Source organism: Triturus cristatus, chromosome 2_2 (assembly GCF_964204655.1).
Source record: "Triturus cristatus chromosome 2_2, aTriCri1.1, whole genome shotgun sequence".
NCBI lineage: Eukaryota > Metazoa > Chordata > Amphibia > Caudata > Salamandridae > Triturus > Triturus cristatus.
In genome coordinates this window covers 795,452,792-795,470,797 of record NC_140582.1, presented here as the reverse complement: position 1 = coordinate 795,470,797, position 18,006 = coordinate 795,452,792, and the positions used below count along the sequence as shown (strand labels likewise).

Below are 18,006 nucleotides of genomic sequence, written 5' to 3'. Positions count from 1 at the left end.
AATAAGGCCCTTAATGTCAAAGCTTATGGAACATAATTAGAGAGCCTGTCTGTCAGATCTAAGGTGCCTCAGCAGGCTAGAACAGAGCATTTTTCAGAGTGGGACCCCTTGAGGGGCAATGGCACTCCATCCCTGCCAAATGCAAAGCATTATGCAGGGGCATAATGCATCTCTTTACACTGGACGAAACTGGTAAATACTCCGTACAGGAGTAAGGTAAAATGTAATTGTCAAAGTCCATTTCGCTTCTTTTTGGGAAACCATTGTTGTCTAGGTTGGGCCGGAATTTATTTCTGGTCAAAACTGAGAGATGGTTGGGCCTGGCCTCTTCTGGATTGAGATGTGCTCGTGTTCCAAGTTTGTACATTGTCTGGGTATGCTCTAAGTTTGTACATTGTTTGGTTAGGCATCCTTTGGCTAGGATTTTATAGTGGAAATTGTGCAACTGAGTAACTAAATTTGCTTCTTTATCTCCCCATGCCCCTCCCTTTCACGTTTAGTTTGTTTTCTACTTAAATGTTGGTTAATGAGTCAATTGGCTGCACTAGCTAGTGGCAGTTTCAAATGTTCGCTAATCACGTTGCTGACTATTAATAACCTGTTATGGTCAACTAAGGAATATCTCATTAAAATAATTTGAAGGAAAAAAATCCTTCTATTTCTTGGTTTTTGACTTACTTAGTTCCTTGACTGGAGCTGAAAATAAGATTCAGTATGCCTAGTCTCTCTATGAATAACCTCAGATACAAAGAAGATCACAGTATCTTTGAAATACAGCACATGCTCGATTTATAAACACAATGATTATTCAAATCCTTCAATAATCTGTTTAGTAGACAGCAATGTTAAAGCTACCTGGAAACACATGCATGGGGACAGTCCTCAATTCCTCAGGCTCAGGAGCAATCCTAAGGGCTTCTTAATCGTTTCCAATATGTCATCCTAGCCTGTTAAACGAGCAGCGAACAGCTGGTTCATTGACTTGTGTTTTGAACAGTGTGGTTTCATGCATGTTTTGACCACAAGCTCCAACAAACCGGCATAAGCACTGATCCCTTACCAATTTTGACTGACCTATAGTAAAGAATAACCACTGGTGGTAACTTGGTAGAATGGGTTTATCGACAGGTGGCATTTCCCCCCTCCGTGAAGGGTTGAACTTACACCCGTAGTGCTGCTCATCATTATGGTCAGCAGCGAAACTACCCACTCCTTAATACGGGCCCTGATGTTTGCAAAATGGAGGATGTACCCTCAGATGAACATGCCCATTGCTCTTGGGCACCATGCTGGACTACCTTCTCAGGCAGTACCCCTGCTACTAGTTCTCTCCATAGGGTGTTGTGTGGTTCTGCACCACCACCACCGGTAGGTAATGACTCGTAACAGAAATTCTGGAAATCTTTATCCCACTTTAGATTGTTTAATAAAATAAAAACAACCACATTTTGCCCATAATACTGTTTCGAAAATGTTCACATGCCATGAATAGAAGTAAATACACAAAGTTGAAAGCCTTGTAGAAAAAACGTAGAAGACAACTGTAGCTAGAATAAAGGAATACCAACCTACAGATGAGTGGTCCCGCTCACCCTAGAGTGGATATTCAAGACTGCTCGGATGATCTCATGTCACATCATCAACATTTTGATGACCTAATTTTCCTCACCAGCAATACACATAGCCATGCACTGTTTACAGTCCAACATGGGAAGTCTGAACAGTGCTTGTAAAGTCACTGAAAGCCAATAGATACAAGATAAGAAATGGACTGTCAACGTGGGAGAACTGAATTACCTTCACCAGCCCAAATGATAGCTCTGGAGATAGATTGTTACTGTAGACTGGCTGTACAGTACAACATCAAGGACTCATGCTCTTGAAACGCCAGACGTAGCCGCACCTCACAAAGGAATCAAAATTCCTAAAAATTGATCATGAGTCTGGCTGTTATTGCGACTAAAGAGTACATGCAGTTTGCAGAACTTTCACACCGGGATACAGATGACCAAGATCAGGATTCTCCACAGTCGGTCCTGGAGGGCCGGATCTATGCCAGCTTTTTAAGATAACTACATTTATCTAAACGGGGATATACTAAAAATCTGGCAGGGATCCGGCCCTCCAGGACCAACTTTGGAGAACCCTGACCAAGATCCTTACCACACATCAAATGGCCTTCTACAAGCATCGTAAACTGTTAGCTGAGTATGCTTTGACCCTGTGTAGTTTTGCGAGTTTAAGAAAGGGTAAACTGGTGGCATTCTGGGAGTCTGTGTTCCAGGAGGTACATCAAAGTACCCTGACAAGGTCAACAATTTGAAGTGGCCATATTAAAACATATATGACTCAATCTATAAAGCCAAAAGCCACAGATTGTTCACTTTTTTTTTTAAAGCAAAAGGGCAGACACTCCATATTGACAAAAATGTTTTATTATCTTTCGCAATACTGATAACTAATACTGATATAAAATGAAAACCATAACGTTGTCATGATATATATATACATTTTATCTATATACAATATATTTATAAAGATGCACTGTCATATATTACATTTACTCTACGTGAACATGTTATAAATAATTGACATGGCATAGTTGGCTCCCAACTCCTGAGTTCCATAAAAAAATACATTAGTTATTAAAAAACAACTACTTTAGACTACAAGTTAACCTGCTGCAAGACACGATGTTTGCGTGCACGTTTCACTGTCATGTTATATGTTATGTGGTTGCAGTGACAGGGATAACTAAAGAAGGAAATAAATAAACAAATACGCAGCCATAAAGTGAAGAGCACCTGTAAAAGGTTTATGTAGATTGTGTATATTTGTATTTACTCACTTGCACTCATTTGTACGTGTGTGTGCACCAAGAACAATTACCCATTAGTGTCACCATGGACTCCTCTTGGATCAGAATCGGGAACACGACAAAGTCGAGAAGATTTTCTTCCAAGTCCCAGCAGACTTCGACTGTGCAGTCCATGTCTATAGAAGTGACCAGGCCCGGCTTGTTTATTTGACCAGTGCTTCATTGCATACATAAAATTAAGTTCAACACATTTATACGGTGGGCTACCACAGTGAACTGCTTCTATTGACAAATTAATGTATGGAAACCCGTAAACTATGAGTACACGGGCAATGTGACTTTTAAAAGAACATTACTGTATATTACTGCAGCAGAGCACCTAAAACGACCACAGAAAAGATGGTGAAATACAAAAAAGTGAAGCGCTAGACAGCGAGAGAAGTCTTTTCTAAGCACGCCCACTTTTGGCAGGAAAAGAAATGGTGGCAACTAAGTTTTGTCCAAAGATCACAACTTGGAAAAAATGAACCCAGGTCCCCGTGTTCCAATTAAGACAGTTTAAAGAGTGCAGTGCATGTGGTCTCTTATGTGATGTAAGCAATAAAGTGAGCAGATGGTACATGCTGGGAAGCTGTGCTTTTGACTAACATCCTTTTTTTACTAATAGCTTCTCTGGTAGTTTTCCCAAATTCTCTTAATGCTGATAAAATGATTCCCAGCGTCCTCCGATCCTCCTTCCTTCACCCAAGCAACACAGCGCCCTCCTACGGACGACTCTCGCATCACACTAATTATAACTGACTGCTAATTAAAGATGCTGATAAAATCGTGACGGCGGGCTTGTTTGATTGGGCAGTTCATATGAAATGGAGATAGAGCTGGGAACCACGCTTTGTCTATAGGTTACCACATCAGGCAGAGAAACAGAAGGACTAAATAGACTTGATGAACCACTTCTGTGAATGTCTTTGTTCTAACTTCTGATACAACTCTCAGAAGGGCACTTCAAATTATTTTGCCTAATGTTTTGGGAGAAAGAAGTGGAGTTAAAAGCACAGTAGTAAAATATCTTCAGTGCAAGAAAATGTCAGCAGGAGAATGAGAGACGACTATCAGTAGTAAGAATTTTGTACAACCTACTGTTGAGCAAAACATCATTAGAGAGACGCCCTGTGGAATGTACGTATTCTCTTCTCCATCCATCATGAGAAACCTGCAGCTTCTGATGCAAATGTTCGAATAATAAATGTCACAGTGGTTTCTTTTACTAAAGCTTCTAAATGACAAAAACTATTATATATATATACATTTTCTCTAAATAGCTCAGAGCTACTCCTTCATTTGTTTTTACGTTAACAATGCTATTATCTGCAATCATTGACAAATGGTAGACACTCAGTGTCAATAAACATAATACCTATTTCAAATATATAAAAATATACATATATAACTTCTTACGTCAATGACAAATACTCTACAGCCCCGGGGCGTGCACTGCTCCTTGACAAGTCCTTCATTTATCTGTATGGTCCACAGTGAAAGGTCCCCTTCGCTTTGCGCTCCTTCACTGAAGGCCGGCTGATTGTCAAACGCATGCACATCCAAAAAGGCACACATTCAAGACAAGACAAATTTCCAGTGATTTCCAGATTTGTCAGCGGAAACTAAGTTCCACTGGATCACAAAGTCACGCTACACCGACAGCGTGCAGCAGTTCTGAAACTTGTTCTCCTGATGCAATAGTTCTGTTTCTTCACTAGAGAACGCTGTTGTGTCCATGTCGTCAGAGTGATATCCCGACTGGTAGCCACTTGTTTGGTGGGACGTTAAAGACATGACAGATTCCTTGCTTTTGCTGGACACCAACCCACTGCAATAAAAAAAGTTGAAATATGTCAGAATTATATAGGCTTACGTCCCTAAGGTGGCCCAGTGCCCCTCTCCAAATTGTGTGGAAACAATATTATGATTGTGTGAAAATAAAAAGCTCCTGAATTTGTCATAATTCTCGTCAATACTATTAACGCTCATTTTCAGCGACTACTAGCACACGCAAGGAAATATTTCCAGCTTGTTGGGTAAAATGGCAGAAGGCCATAAACATAGTAAAAGTAGGAAGCTCGCCGAACTATGAATGTGCCAATATTAGAAACTACATTGTACTTTGATTATGTAATAAAAACGTTGTACAACCTTGTAGATAGACTTGCTTCATAGATTCACTTTTGTAGACTAAAGGTTTGCTGAATTATGTATACTACACTGACTAAATATAAAGGTATGATTCTCAAAAAGTCAGAAATGTACGGCTATAGTCCTATGTGTATATTCTAAAGTCAATTCCTGAATTGTTTGGAATTGTCGAAGAAGCTGAGGTGTTTCCTGTGATCCTGAAACTGTCAGAATTCGTAGAGTACTTCTACACATGAAATATTTTGCACATAGAAAGGTACATTTGTACAGTGCATCCCTGCATGCAGAAATGGCATGTAAATTACATTTGCAGTGCAAAAGACGCTTTTGTTTCTCCATTCCACCCATTTTAGAGGTGTTTCCTTTTCTTCTATTTGTTGAAACCAGATTTACTCTACCCTTGACAACCAGCAAATCACTAACTGCGGAGCAGGAAATCTCTGACAAAAGTTTGTCACTACTCACAAACCTAGTGTTTACCTACTTTGGCACGTGTCCTCACCATGGTACACCCACAAACCTATTCCTCTGAAAAGCTTTGATCACATGGCACTTTCACCGAACTAGCATCATGCTCTGTATTTACGAGGACAAACTAACATTCTCTGAATCATTAAATTGTATTTGCATTCGTAAATTAAGAAAGTCTTGCACCTAAGTGTGACTTACGTTTGCAAATACCTTGACGAAAGTATTCTTTTCAGTCAACATTAGGTTTCATTTTATTTTTAGTGTACTGCAGATCAGTTTCTATTAGGTATAGAACTATCAATATATAACTACGTAGCTTTGGCAATAATCGGATCAACAGGAGAGAGGTGAAAGGCTGAGTCAATCTAGATGGAATGCGAAGCTGTACTCGTGTGGGTCAGAAGACTACACAGCAGGTGCATAAACCACCTGTGCTTTCTCACTGTGAGAGCGCATTCTGCTGTCAAATCAAATAATTCCGTACATTAATGAAGTAAAGTAAATACAAACTCGCACAGTTCCTTTAGAGTCAGTGTAAAGATGTGCAGAGGAGGGGGGACTGGTCGTACCGTGCAGGGTAAAACCTGAGTGTGTTTGTTTATAAGAGTGACTGTGTGTGAGGAGAGAGAATCCGAACCAGCCATTTAAACAGGTGATTGCGTGACGCGCAACAGTGTAATATATGCAAGTATCCAGAAAATAGGAGGAAAATAACAACAATCCAAACTTACAAACAAAAAAGCAGGTCAGGGCAATAGGCTTTGCAGCAGGGATTGGGGACCATTCGCAGTGATGCACAGAAATGCCTGCAGGCTTGACCCAAGCCGCTCTGAAACGATAGCGCGGCGATGGACACTGGCCGCCTTGTTTTCCGCCTGGCGGGCCTCTCCAGTTTCCCATTTCCGCTTTCCACGCTCGAGTGCCCTGAGCGCGCTCACAGGAGTTCTGTGTGACTGCCCCCTGGGCGCACTGGCTGGAGCGTTGCACCCGCGGCTCTGTGACCAGCCTGCGGTGGCATCTGACCTCTGAGGTCAAGGAGCCGCTATTCAAGACAAGACAATGGCGGGACGGGCCCCCTTCCTGCCACGAATATGAGCAGACAAGTGCCGTTGTTGTTGTTAGTAGGGAGAGGGACAGACTGAATGGCAAGCTGACAGACTCGGACCCCAAGAGCAGTCACTCGGTAGAGATGTGCACGGTATGCTGCTGGAAGCTGCTCCAAAGCGCTCTAAACAGTACAGAGGTGTCCAGTGAAAGCCGGAGATTGTCACGAGGGGAGACGAGACGATTGTCATGTATCAGAACATTGTCTTCCTCCAAAGCAACTGCAGTGCAGATTGTACACCAGAAAGCATTAAATGATGATTCCTGATGGACAGGCGTCAGGTGCTGCATGGCTGAGTGGAGGGGCCAATCTTGGGCATCTGACTGAATCGGATGTAGTGTCTAAAAGGTCAATCAAAAGGCATAGAACTACTGCATACTCGTGTCCATATTTTAGTGAAAGAAGTGGTTCTCAGGCCTCCTTGAAACGTCAAGCAGACTCTCATACCACAAGTGGGGAGAGAGATTTTCACTATAGCAATTTATTAACAGAATGGTTGGGTGGCAAGTAGCGTTTGGGATGCTGACCTCAGGCTTCTGGGGGGTTGATATTGCTGGCAGGACTTAGAGAGTTACTTAATGCTATTATAGTGCACACCGAGGCCAGGATTGTGAAGTTTGGGCTCTCTTAGACAGGGAGTCAAGGGAAGTGTTTTAAAGGTAGAGGAGATACACTTGCAACGATAAAAGCTGAAATTGAGTCCAGGTGCACGGTTCTCGGCTTCTTTTGGGACTGCAGATGAAATTACAGTGGTCTAACTGGAAACTGGGCACCATGTGAACCAGTGAGATCTTGCAGGAGGCTGGCAGCAAGGGAAGCAAGACGCAGAAAGTGTTATGGGTGACTTCGCTGACTAGCTTCTGTGGCAGCTAGTGGACACCCCAATTGACTCTTGTTAAATAAAAGGTAGGGGAGAAAGTTCCATTCTCCCACAAGTAGGATTCTGAGTTTTCTCACTAAAGAGTGAGAGCCAATGGAGCTTTCTCCAGTACTGGGTTTCTTTCAAGCCACCTTCTCAGGGTCCCCGATCCTTCCTTGAGGTCTTCTGCAATTCATCTAACTAGTGTTACCATCAAGCAACCAAGTCGTACTCATAGGCCTCATAAGAATGAGAGTTTGCGTCACATCTACTACAGTTCAAACCTGTGACCTACTAGCTTCCCGTTTCTACAGCTTTGGCAAACTTATGGACCAGCGTGTACTATTACAAGTCAAGATCTTTCATTTACTTTTGAACAGAGAGACAAATTCTGGCACTTTAGTTAGAAGTTGGCTGCTGCTAGCTAAAAACTAGACTATTTTGTTGCCAAGATATTTGATCTCAGAACCAGGCAATATCTGTCCCATCCCTATTGAGATCCACATGTGGACCTCTACTGAGCACATCTGCTTGTCAGCTAAGACTCACCTAAAGGAGTTTGATGGGCTGCCTGCTGTGTTCCCCAGGGTCTTCAGTTCTTCTGAAGCAAGGACCATCCCGCTGTCTGTTTGATTGTCCTATTAAAGTGATATACATATCAGAGTATGAGGGAATGGAATGTGTTCATAAAAGAAACAGACGAAGAGTCAAAGCTTATATATATATGATCTTACCTCCAAAACAACTTTGACAATCGGTTCCAGCGGGACATCATCAAAAGTCTTCACACTTGCAGGCCGGCTTTTCCGTTTACAACTCTGTAGGTAACGACTGCAAATGAAAGAAAAGTACAGCTAAATAACTATGTCTTTGCATGTGGACATAATTATTTTCAAACAAGCATTCTTTGGTGAATCGATGAAGCATTCTGCAGAATGGAGACTAAAGTGTTTCTTTAATGACTGATCTGCCCTGACGTCCCCAAGGTCAGCCATAGTTGCACAACATTTTAAGAGGACCTCTGCCACCCATCATTGGAGCTTTCAACACTTGGAGGATCTCTTCAACACAGCTGAATTTTCCTTATATCAGTATTATCATTGTGGTGTAACGCACTAACATGCCATTATAGCAGCAATCTTCCACTAGGAACATGTCATTGAAGCAATCTCTGTTGCTGCCATGCTCTGTGTGGTTAGAGCTATGTAATGCAGCATCTGCAGTCACAAGAATGGAAATAGAGAATGCAGGCTTGAAGCATTGTCTGGAAAGGGATGGCGGGCCCTCCGCAGCAGTGTTTCTTCTGGGTCTTCCTGATTGGAGACCTGATCCCATACACTGAGGGCTGAGTGACATCAGGCAATGTCAACCAGTCAATCACCCTGAATCATTGTCATGGAGCATATACTTATTGTTTCCATTCACAGATGACAGTCGAAAGGTAAACCTTAGAATGCGATGTTCTTGAGTTGGCTCTGCAGGAAACGTTTTAGAGTACGGCAACTGTGGCTGGGGCTTACAGCCGTTAGCAGGATCATCTTTTGAAAGTAGATTTGAGAAAAGTATCTGGAGTAAATGTGAAATAAGAGAGGGCTCTTCTGCTCATTGAAATATGATATGGTAAAATTAAAGATTTGTAATATCTGTGCATGTTTGATCACCTGCAAGCGCAGTAGTGCAAGGTGCAGGACATATATAATACTTTGAGCCTAAGTATGTGGTTCCTCTAAAAGCGTGCTGTTACATCACATTTTAAAAAGTGGCAATCCTGTTGTGATATGGGCTGCTTGTCCCATTAAAAGTTAAGAGTACGGCTGTCCTGCTGAGATGTGATGGCAAAGTCCAACTAAAGGTACAGTTCAGCTCTGCTCTAAAACATATCTCATCGTTTTCTGATTTAGACCTGATCCTGACATGCAAAAGTGAGCCAACGTTCTGGATGTATGTTTCAGAATTACCTCAGCTTCCCAACCCGCGAGCTCTTGCTTTTATTAGAAGCTGGTCAATTTCTTTGTTTTTAAAGACATTTTTGAATGCCTTTCAAACTGATACTCAACAGTAATATCAGGATTATCACAATGGTTGACAAAGTAGAAAAAGTCTTTAAGAAATGTTAAGGAAGCCTCCTTTGTGTTCTTAACATCCAAAACAAAGACTCAAGGAGAAACAAAACAGGTGAAGTGTCCTTCCTTCCTAATTCTGACCTCCCCCTTCAATACTGCAATACTTGATAGGATGTTTCCCAAATATAGAGCAGTACCTTATTCCGGCTGCATTGTCATAATGGAATTTAGGATCACACATTTCCTCTTCCTCCATACAGGAAACAGGTGACGTTGGCAAGGAGAGCCCGGAGTCTTCGTCTATGTTTAAACATACTCCCATTGGGATGTAGTCTTTACCGTCCTACAATAGGAAATCAACAGCCATGAGAATACATACTCCAGCCCTCAACAGAAAAAACTCAACAGAGCTCATAAAGTAGGCACACAAATATTTTCCATGTATGATGTTCACAAACAAAAATGAATTAAAAGCTTAAACGACTGAGTGAATTTGAATTTACTGTAAAAATTGCAAAACGTTTTGTCCCTTTCTACCTTGGCGTGGATGGCATTGCGCTAATCCTATGCTTAAAAACTCAGCTAGAAAATCAGACATTTGAGGAACGCAGATTCAGAAGGAGACCACTCAGAAGGTGTTTCAGTTTATATCCTATCCATGGTACATTTGCTGGTACGGTTTGCCCCTTTGAACTGAGATAAAGCCATTTTCTTTAAGACTCCTCTAATGTGCCATGGATTAGCTCTTATGGATATCAAAAGTTTGCATGGCCTAATGCAAACAAAAGTTTTAGCTTTGTTCACAGACATCTTACAACAAGGCACAAATATGCTCTGCCACAATTTGCGGCTGTATCAAATTGTCAACATTCACATACCTGCTGAGCACTTGCCTGCAGTAAGTTTCCCAGATGTTCCACCAGCTCCGAAAACACTGGCCTTAATTTTGGCTCTCCGTACCAGCAGTCGAGCATTGTCTGATAGCTGAGAAAAAACAAATCCACATTGTTAATTAACTAAGGACACGACTTGGCTACATACGAAGAAATGCTTCCTTTCATTAGACAGTCCAAAGACTGTTTTAAAATAGTTTTGAAAGTTATACAGGTGTGTGTTTCCATAATACGGTAAAATCTGTTTTCATGGAATGACATTCTTTTTTCTCTCCTGGAAGGTCAGCAAATGTTCTACCACGGTCTGATATTTCTTTATCCTTTCTGCTGTGGGTTAGATCCTGTTCAGGTAAACAGCAATTTACTCCCATGTATCCACACATGTCGCTCGGATCAAGATGTTGGAACTAGAGCTAAATTTCATTTGAGATTGACGAGAGATTTGTAGTGGTTGTAATTTTAAGTATTAAACAACAAGAGGCAGCTTTAGGATAGAAGAATATTAAAAGTAGTTTGGGGAACATTTAGGGACGATACAGTCAAGCCAAATATTAGCAAGGTTTGCTAACAGAATTTTGCATTTCTGTAACATTTCTGGTTCTATGGAAATTAATGTTTGTTTCAGTGGGCTATTGAAAGTAATTTATCAACAGAACAAATATAGATTAGCTTTCAGCACCACACCGACTCATTTTTAGAAGAAGGTTCCTATGGGAAGTTTGTTATACATTTGTAACACTTTATAAAACGTGTGCTCATCCTAAAAGGTTTTCTCACCTCCGAAAAATATTTTATATTCTGGAACTATAAGCAGTGAACTTTTCCTCTTCAAGAATTGCAACATGCTATGCTAGACTCTGTGTTGGTCTAAAAAGCCTTTTAGTTAGCGAGTGCAACAAAATAAATAGATACATATATATAACTGTAACCGCTTCCTCAGCAGTGTCATGTGATCAAGAACCCACGCGGGCTGAAGCGCGTTATGGCGGCGTTGGTGTTGGGCATGTAATAAACTACAATTGCACCACCATTTGGGTTTGCTTCGTCTGTTCAAAATGTTCATTAAGTATGCTGACTGTTATAGAAAGGAACACATAATGTGTGTAACATTAGTTTTTATGATAATCTTTAATTGATGCTTATTTTGTTCGATATAATGCTCCAAGCAGTGACGTTTTTGTAGTTCGCCAGTAAGTGCAGGTTAATTAATTTTCAAATGTTAGGCTATAAATAAATGCTTGATGCAAGCGATCCTTCTCATTGGGCATCTTGTGAAATACTTTATAAAAAATGCATTGGGAATATGCCTTAAACTCGTGCAGCAAATACTAGCTTGGTGCAATATATTTTTATTAATCATGTAAATAACTGCAAGACATCTCATTAAATTTTAAAACTGTTTAGCATGTGCGTGTCCAGCCTTTTGGCTCAAACGTCTTGGTTGCTTCTACCTTGTTTTGAGTGATAAAGTGCTTATATCTTTCTTATTCGCACTGTTGACTGGGACTCTGATCGCTATGAGGTTAAGCAGCAAAAACGAATGAATGTATCAGTTGCGGCGCTTATTGGCTAGGTCTATATTTGTGTAACTTGCTGAGCCATCTTACCCAGTAATCGCTTCCCACCTCCCTTATTTCAGAACCATGATTATCCCAAGTATTTTATCAAAGTGCAATCCAGTTTAGTGGCTGATGCCATTATTAATTACTTTACTGCTTTTACTTGTGCTTCTGTGATTTAAAAATATATATATATATAATAATCACCGGAAGTCGTTGGGTCTTCCCTGTGTTGTGGTGATAACCATCACCTGGGGATATCATTGTGCTAAAAATACATGTGAGGGAAGCTATGTTGCAGTAATGTGCGATAATATGTTGTATGAGGGGAAGGGTATAACCAGTGTGTTGACACTTTCAGGGAACAATTCCCTATATTGCTCCATGTGAATTTCAGTTACTCACATCTCAGGAGTTGCATACTCAGGGGCTCTCATTCTGGTCCCGTCTTTTAATCTTCTGCAGAAATCCTCATCAATATGTATACCTGGGTAAGGAGAGGCACCTGAAAGAGTTAAAATAATGTTATGTTAAACACAGTCCTCAAAAGTGCAAACAGTGGAGGTATTTAGGTCAAGCGTCTGACCACATTTCAATCCAAGCTTAATGGTACTCACCCAAAGAAAATATTTCCCATAGCAAAATCCCAAAGGACCATACATCGCTCTGAGTTGTGTACACCCTGTCGAAGATGGTTTCTGGTGCCATCCATTTCAGAGGAAGTCTAGCCTGAAAACAGAAAAAAGACTGATCAGATAAAGGCAAGGATCCATGCAGGTCTCAGAAGAATAGCTAGAAGGTTAGCTTGAGTATGAATCAACGCAAAAATCCACCTCTCCTTGCCAAGTTTATGCGACAACTTACATCTCCTTTCCTGACATAATCTGGGTCTTTGTAGATGTCTCGCGCTAGACCAAAGTCACAGATCTTGACCACATTGTTTTCTGCCAAGAGTATGTTGCGAGCTGCCAGGTCTCTGTGGATGCACTGCAAAGAGAAGAGAAAATAAAGGTTGTCAAATGTTTATGACTTTTCTGATCAACAGCTAACCCTTTTCATATATTTAATTCCCTCAGTTTCAACTGATTATTGATGTACGCAAAAACAACTGCCGTAGAAAAGAGCTTCAGAGCAAAAACATCATCCAACCTACTAACTCAAAGTGATATTGAGACATTAAATGTTCACAGTAAACAAAAAATCTTTTGAAAATCGTCTTTGGCTTTACTTCCCAGTTCGGTTACTCCAAGAATTCTCAAATTAGGAATTTATATTTATTTTTGATATCATATTATAGATTATGCACAACTACAGCAAACTCCTGTAATCAGTGAATGGATCACCATCTTGTGTAATTATCACCTAAGCTGAATATGTGAATTTAAAGAAGTGAAAAAGCAGATATGACACACACTTTGTCAACACTTTAGTATCATACAAGCAAAAAAAGAAATGTAGGCTCTGCCTATTCGCTTAATTGAGACCTACATGCAGAATAGGCTTGAACAGTACTTTGTCTAATACATCTGTGGTGGTTCCACCAGTTTCGTGACTACTATTGCTTTCAGCCTTCTCAACCTCCCTTCCACTTTAATATTCCGCTCTATTTGTTTTCTGTTTCACATTCTCCCTCCCTCATTCCTCTGCATTCCATCCACTGTCCTAGCAGTCAGAACCAATGATGTCCGATTCTTCATGCATTCCTTGGCGCACAGCCTTTAAAGTGTTTTAAACACCACAGGTATTCCACTCCATTCCCTTTCATTCATTTGTTTTTTTTTTACCAAAATCACAATCCACCCTTTCTCCTTGCTTGCTTTCCGAGGCACATCGTTTTGTCATTATAATAATATGTGAAGGTTCATGTAAATAATATTTAAATGTGGATTTATTTTGGAATATCAATTTGCTTTGAGCAGAATATTTTGAATGTTGATTTTGACAACACCGTACCTTGCGAGATGCCAGAAACTCCATTCCCCTGGCCACCTGGAAGCTGTAGCAGATAAGGTCCTCCATAGTCAGTGGATTTTTGCCAATTTCTTTGGAAGAGACAGAAATAAAGTCACTTGAGAGTAACATACATGACAGCTTCTTTGCATAGCCCTGCATACTGTAAACATGTCTATGGGAAACAAGGGAATGAGTTTTGAATTTAACATAGTGTGAAACAGACCATACAGAGACAAGTGCCCAAAATGGGTACACTTGGTGTGTAACTTTAGTGCAGGCAATGATGGCAGCCGCGTCCCATGCAGGTAAGAGCGGTGGGGCCGGGGGAGGGGGGATTTTGACAGACGATGACGAGGGAAAATTATTTATTTAATTTTCCCTCGACATCGTCTGTCAAAATCCCCCCCACCCGGCCCCACCACTCGTACCAGAACGGGCCGCAGCTGGATGATGGACTCTCTATACAAAGCTTTACCTGGGCAGACTGGCAACACAGGGCTGACATGGGTCTCATGATACTGACAAGAGGCACATTTTGACACAAGTGCTATGTTAGAGGTGACACTTATGTACAAACAAGTTATTACTTAGCTCAGCAAAAACGAATATGGAGGAAACTAAAGGACGTAACACAAGAAACATAAATGCAGGGCAACATAAACAAGAGGAGAAGAAGCTGGTAAGAAGGCAAAATGAATGACATGGATTCAAAGAAGCCAGATGAAAAAATAGGGCATTACATTAAGGTGGAGCAGCGAGTTACACACATTTAAGGCATGGATTTGTAATATACATTAAACTACACCACTGGTATGGTGGGGTTAATGAAGCTTGAGAAAGGGAGGGTCAGTTCACATGGGCAGGTCTCTGCTGTGGGTGAAACTGAAAGCAAAGTTGATTGTGTTTTTGGCTGTGATGCTCTAGGAAAGAGCAGAAACAGGAGTACAGAAACAATGGTGGTTTAGGGAACTGCATGAGCGTGCTAACTATGAGGGGCTCAGGGGTTGAGGGCACAAGAAGCTAATAAAGGTGATTAGTTCAGTTTCAGACAGTATCGACCCACCCGTACTCTTATACAAGCAGAACGAGATCCAGGCAGGGGGGCATGAAGTGGTGAAATGGAAGAGGCTCGAGGTTATGAATCGATCAGCTTAACGTGCTATGAATTTATCGTAGCAGGATATCCGCGAGGCCGCAGAGGACTCAGTGCGAGTAATTCCTTTACTGACTCATGCAAACACTCAATGCTGAGTTCATAACACAAGCCTTCAGCGAATGCCCCACCTTCCTCTTCGTCGCTGAGGGATTTCTCCTCTGCAAAGCCGGAGCTGGCTGAACTCTGACTGCTCGTGATACTGTCCAAACGACGCTTAACTTCAGCCGGGAGATCAGCAACATAGGGTTCTTTCCCGGTTCGAATTCGTCCTGCTTTGTTCTACGATGAAACAGCATTTTTCACACATTAAAATGGCAAGAATTGTACAGAGTACATCACCTTGCATTACCCCCCCCCAGAATAAGAAGGAAACATCTAAGTGTGCGTGATAAAGTAAGAGATGCAGTCACAGCTGCCCTCTAAAGAACTGTGGATCAAAAGCAGGGTAAAAGATGCATTGATGCTCAGAAATGAACACATTTGGTCCTGGGGGAGGGTTTAGAATGGTAAACACTCCTGAGCAAACTTTGTTGCATTGTTTGCGCTTGCCCATCTCACGGTGACAGCAGTGACAGCAACCCCCACCCTGCAATCTGATGAGCAGATAATAGTGCACAATGGCACTTTGGAGGCTGCTGTCCCTTAAAGTGATAGGGCGTGATATATAAAGAGTGCACCCAGTTGGGGGTGCCATGGGGAACTAGCATTATAATGAGTTCCCAGTCAGCCAGGTCATCTACAATGTGAAACACTTCCACTTTCTGTTTAGTTTTTTCCATTACTTGGCTTTCAGTAACATGAAGATTGCCTAGCACAAAGCCCCTCCCTTTCACTTATGGAGGTACCGTGATGGCAGTACTGTTATCTGTCAAAAGTGTCAAGAGATCTCGGGGTGAACGTGCAAAATATATGTTATGTTATGTTAAGGATGCAAACATCATCAATTGTCATTGTTATGTATGGCTCTAGTAGGGAGCCACTAGCGATTCAACTCCAGTAACTCACTGCTATGACGTAGCAACAGTTGCCCACTGTTGCTACGTCATTAAAGCATTCCAGTCTGTTCTGGCTGGACACTCTCAGAGCAGGGCTGGACTTGGAACCCAAAGAAGCCCTGGTGATTTTGTCCTCCGGGGTGTTTGGGGTGTTGTTGGGGGTGCAAGTGTGAAGCATTGCTGATTTTGTTACTGGGGGCCGATATTGCACAACTGCTGCAAAACCGGCCCCAAATAACAAAACAGGCCCCCAACCGTCCAGCTTCCCGGGGAAATGCCCACTACGGCCAGTCCGGCCCTGTCTCAGAGCCTGTCAGAGCAGTGCTGGAAATGGTACACAGCTTCTGGAGGAGAGGGCACAGAGAGTGGTGGGGGTGGGAGGCAAGAGACCAGGTTCTTTCTTAGGTCTCGCCTGACCCAGCGCCTGCGCTGGTCTGGCGAGACTTATTGAGAGGGCTCCAAAAAGTGCTACCAGGCCAGCCTAGAGCTACAGTGCATGTGCGCGGGCGTGCGCGCGCTGCGCTTTACCGCGATTACTTTCACTTTCACGGCCGCTTTGCATAGCCAATAGGTCTCGCTTTTGGGACCTTAGAAGTATTTAGTTATGCAACTGTTGCATGGCTAAACACTTATAAGGTCCCATATTGGCTATGCCAATGCTTGTTTACATTTTGAACTCAGAAGGGAGGCAATGATTTATGTGGCTAACCCTTTTCTCTTTGGCCTCTGCGAAGTAGTTGAAAGTAGGAGCTGATGATTTTGGGTGCCATACATAACGCAAAATTATAGATGAGTAAAATGTGAATTACGGGGATGTTTCTCCCCTTGGGGTTCTGAGTGACATCATAGACAACTCGAGCTTGGCTCTTGTTCTCTATTTGATGTCACTCAGAAAACTAGGTTAAAAACATTCACTTGCTTCACTGCTACCCATCTATAATTATATATTTATTATATTTAAAGTCTCATACAACCCGTACTAGGAAATAGAGACATTTCACTGATGGGCAAGTGCAAAGTGAAGCACATTTCAAATCACCAGCACTGTGCTTCCAGTGTACATTGATACGTTTACGACAAGATGAAGAGGACCATGACACGGAGGCGCCCGTTATGAAAATATGAAGCCCAACTAATAACTCGCATTTAGCCCAATTTGAAACAAAATAATATTAGCATGTGTTGTTCATATGGTACAACACTAATTCTGTGTTTCTGCTGGTTGACAACATAGCTCCCTGGAGGGTTAGGGGTGCCATGTCACAATTCATTCCAGAGGTTACATGACAATTAAGTGGCCAGCAAGTTTTGTATAAGGATTTACCCGCTCTGTGGAAATGTAATTGCAGTAAAAATTACCACAATGGATTTCTAAAAGACGTCCCTTAAATAAACACCTTTTTTTACTATGAGTGCAGGCTATTCTGCTGTACATTCATTACATAAAAGATGAAATAGTCTCACCTTATATGACGCAAATTCATTCCTCTTGCTTCTCAAGTAGCTTGATAAGTTCCCAAATCTGCAGTACTCCACAATCACCATTAGGGGACCTGTATAAAGAAAACATTCACCACGTATTATATCCATTATATCCATAACTTATTTTGCCATGTTACGTGAGATCTTTGTTTCACCTTAAGTGTTACAGCCCTATGTTGTTCTCTCGTGTATCACGGTATGCATAAGTAAAATATTTTTAATAAGTTCAATTTAAAGAAACGTGCACCTGTAAAACGATTATGATTTAAATGTTTCTCCTGAAATGTCCCATTTAATGTGTTCTTCGGTGGAGTAAATGACATTTGCTGTAGTGGCCAAAAGTTCCTGACTCAATTTGCTTGGACAAATGGTATGATCCAGGCTAGTCCATCTAGAAAGCTTCTGAGTACTTTAAGCCAGGCAATGTTAAGCATCAGAGGAAGAAGCTATGGAACGACT

The 18,006-nt window shown here is 41.6% G+C and overlaps 1 protein-coding gene across 1 annotated transcript in view; it reads right to left on the bottom strand.

Annotated features, from left to right (window-relative positions):
• Positions 1–2,419: 2,419 nt before the first annotated feature.
• KDR (kinase insert domain receptor) overlaps positions 2,420–18,006 on the bottom strand; it is a 63,124-nt gene continuing 47,537 nt past the window's right edge. Inside the window, exons 20-30 of the mRNA XM_085642089.1 lie at positions 17,530–17,618; positions 15,199–15,349; positions 13,915–14,003; positions 12,826–12,948; positions 12,579–12,690; positions 12,367–12,466; positions 10,388–10,493; positions 9,707–9,852; positions 8,181–8,277; positions 7,996–8,084; positions 2,420–4,688 (exon numbers count right to left, since the gene is read on the bottom strand). Coding sequence (XP_085498215.1) covers positions 4,511–4,688; positions 7,996–8,084; positions 8,181–8,277; positions 9,707–9,852; positions 10,388–10,493; positions 12,367–12,466; positions 12,579–12,690; positions 12,826–12,948; positions 13,915–14,003; positions 15,199–15,349; positions 17,530–17,618 — 1,280 coding nt within the window. The 3' untranslated portion in view covers positions 2,420–4,510. The remainder of the gene's footprint in view (positions 4,689–7,995; positions 8,085–8,180; positions 8,278–9,706; positions 9,853–10,387; positions 10,494–12,366; positions 12,467–12,578; positions 12,691–12,825; positions 12,949–13,914; positions 14,004–15,198; positions 15,350–17,529; positions 17,619–18,006) is intronic.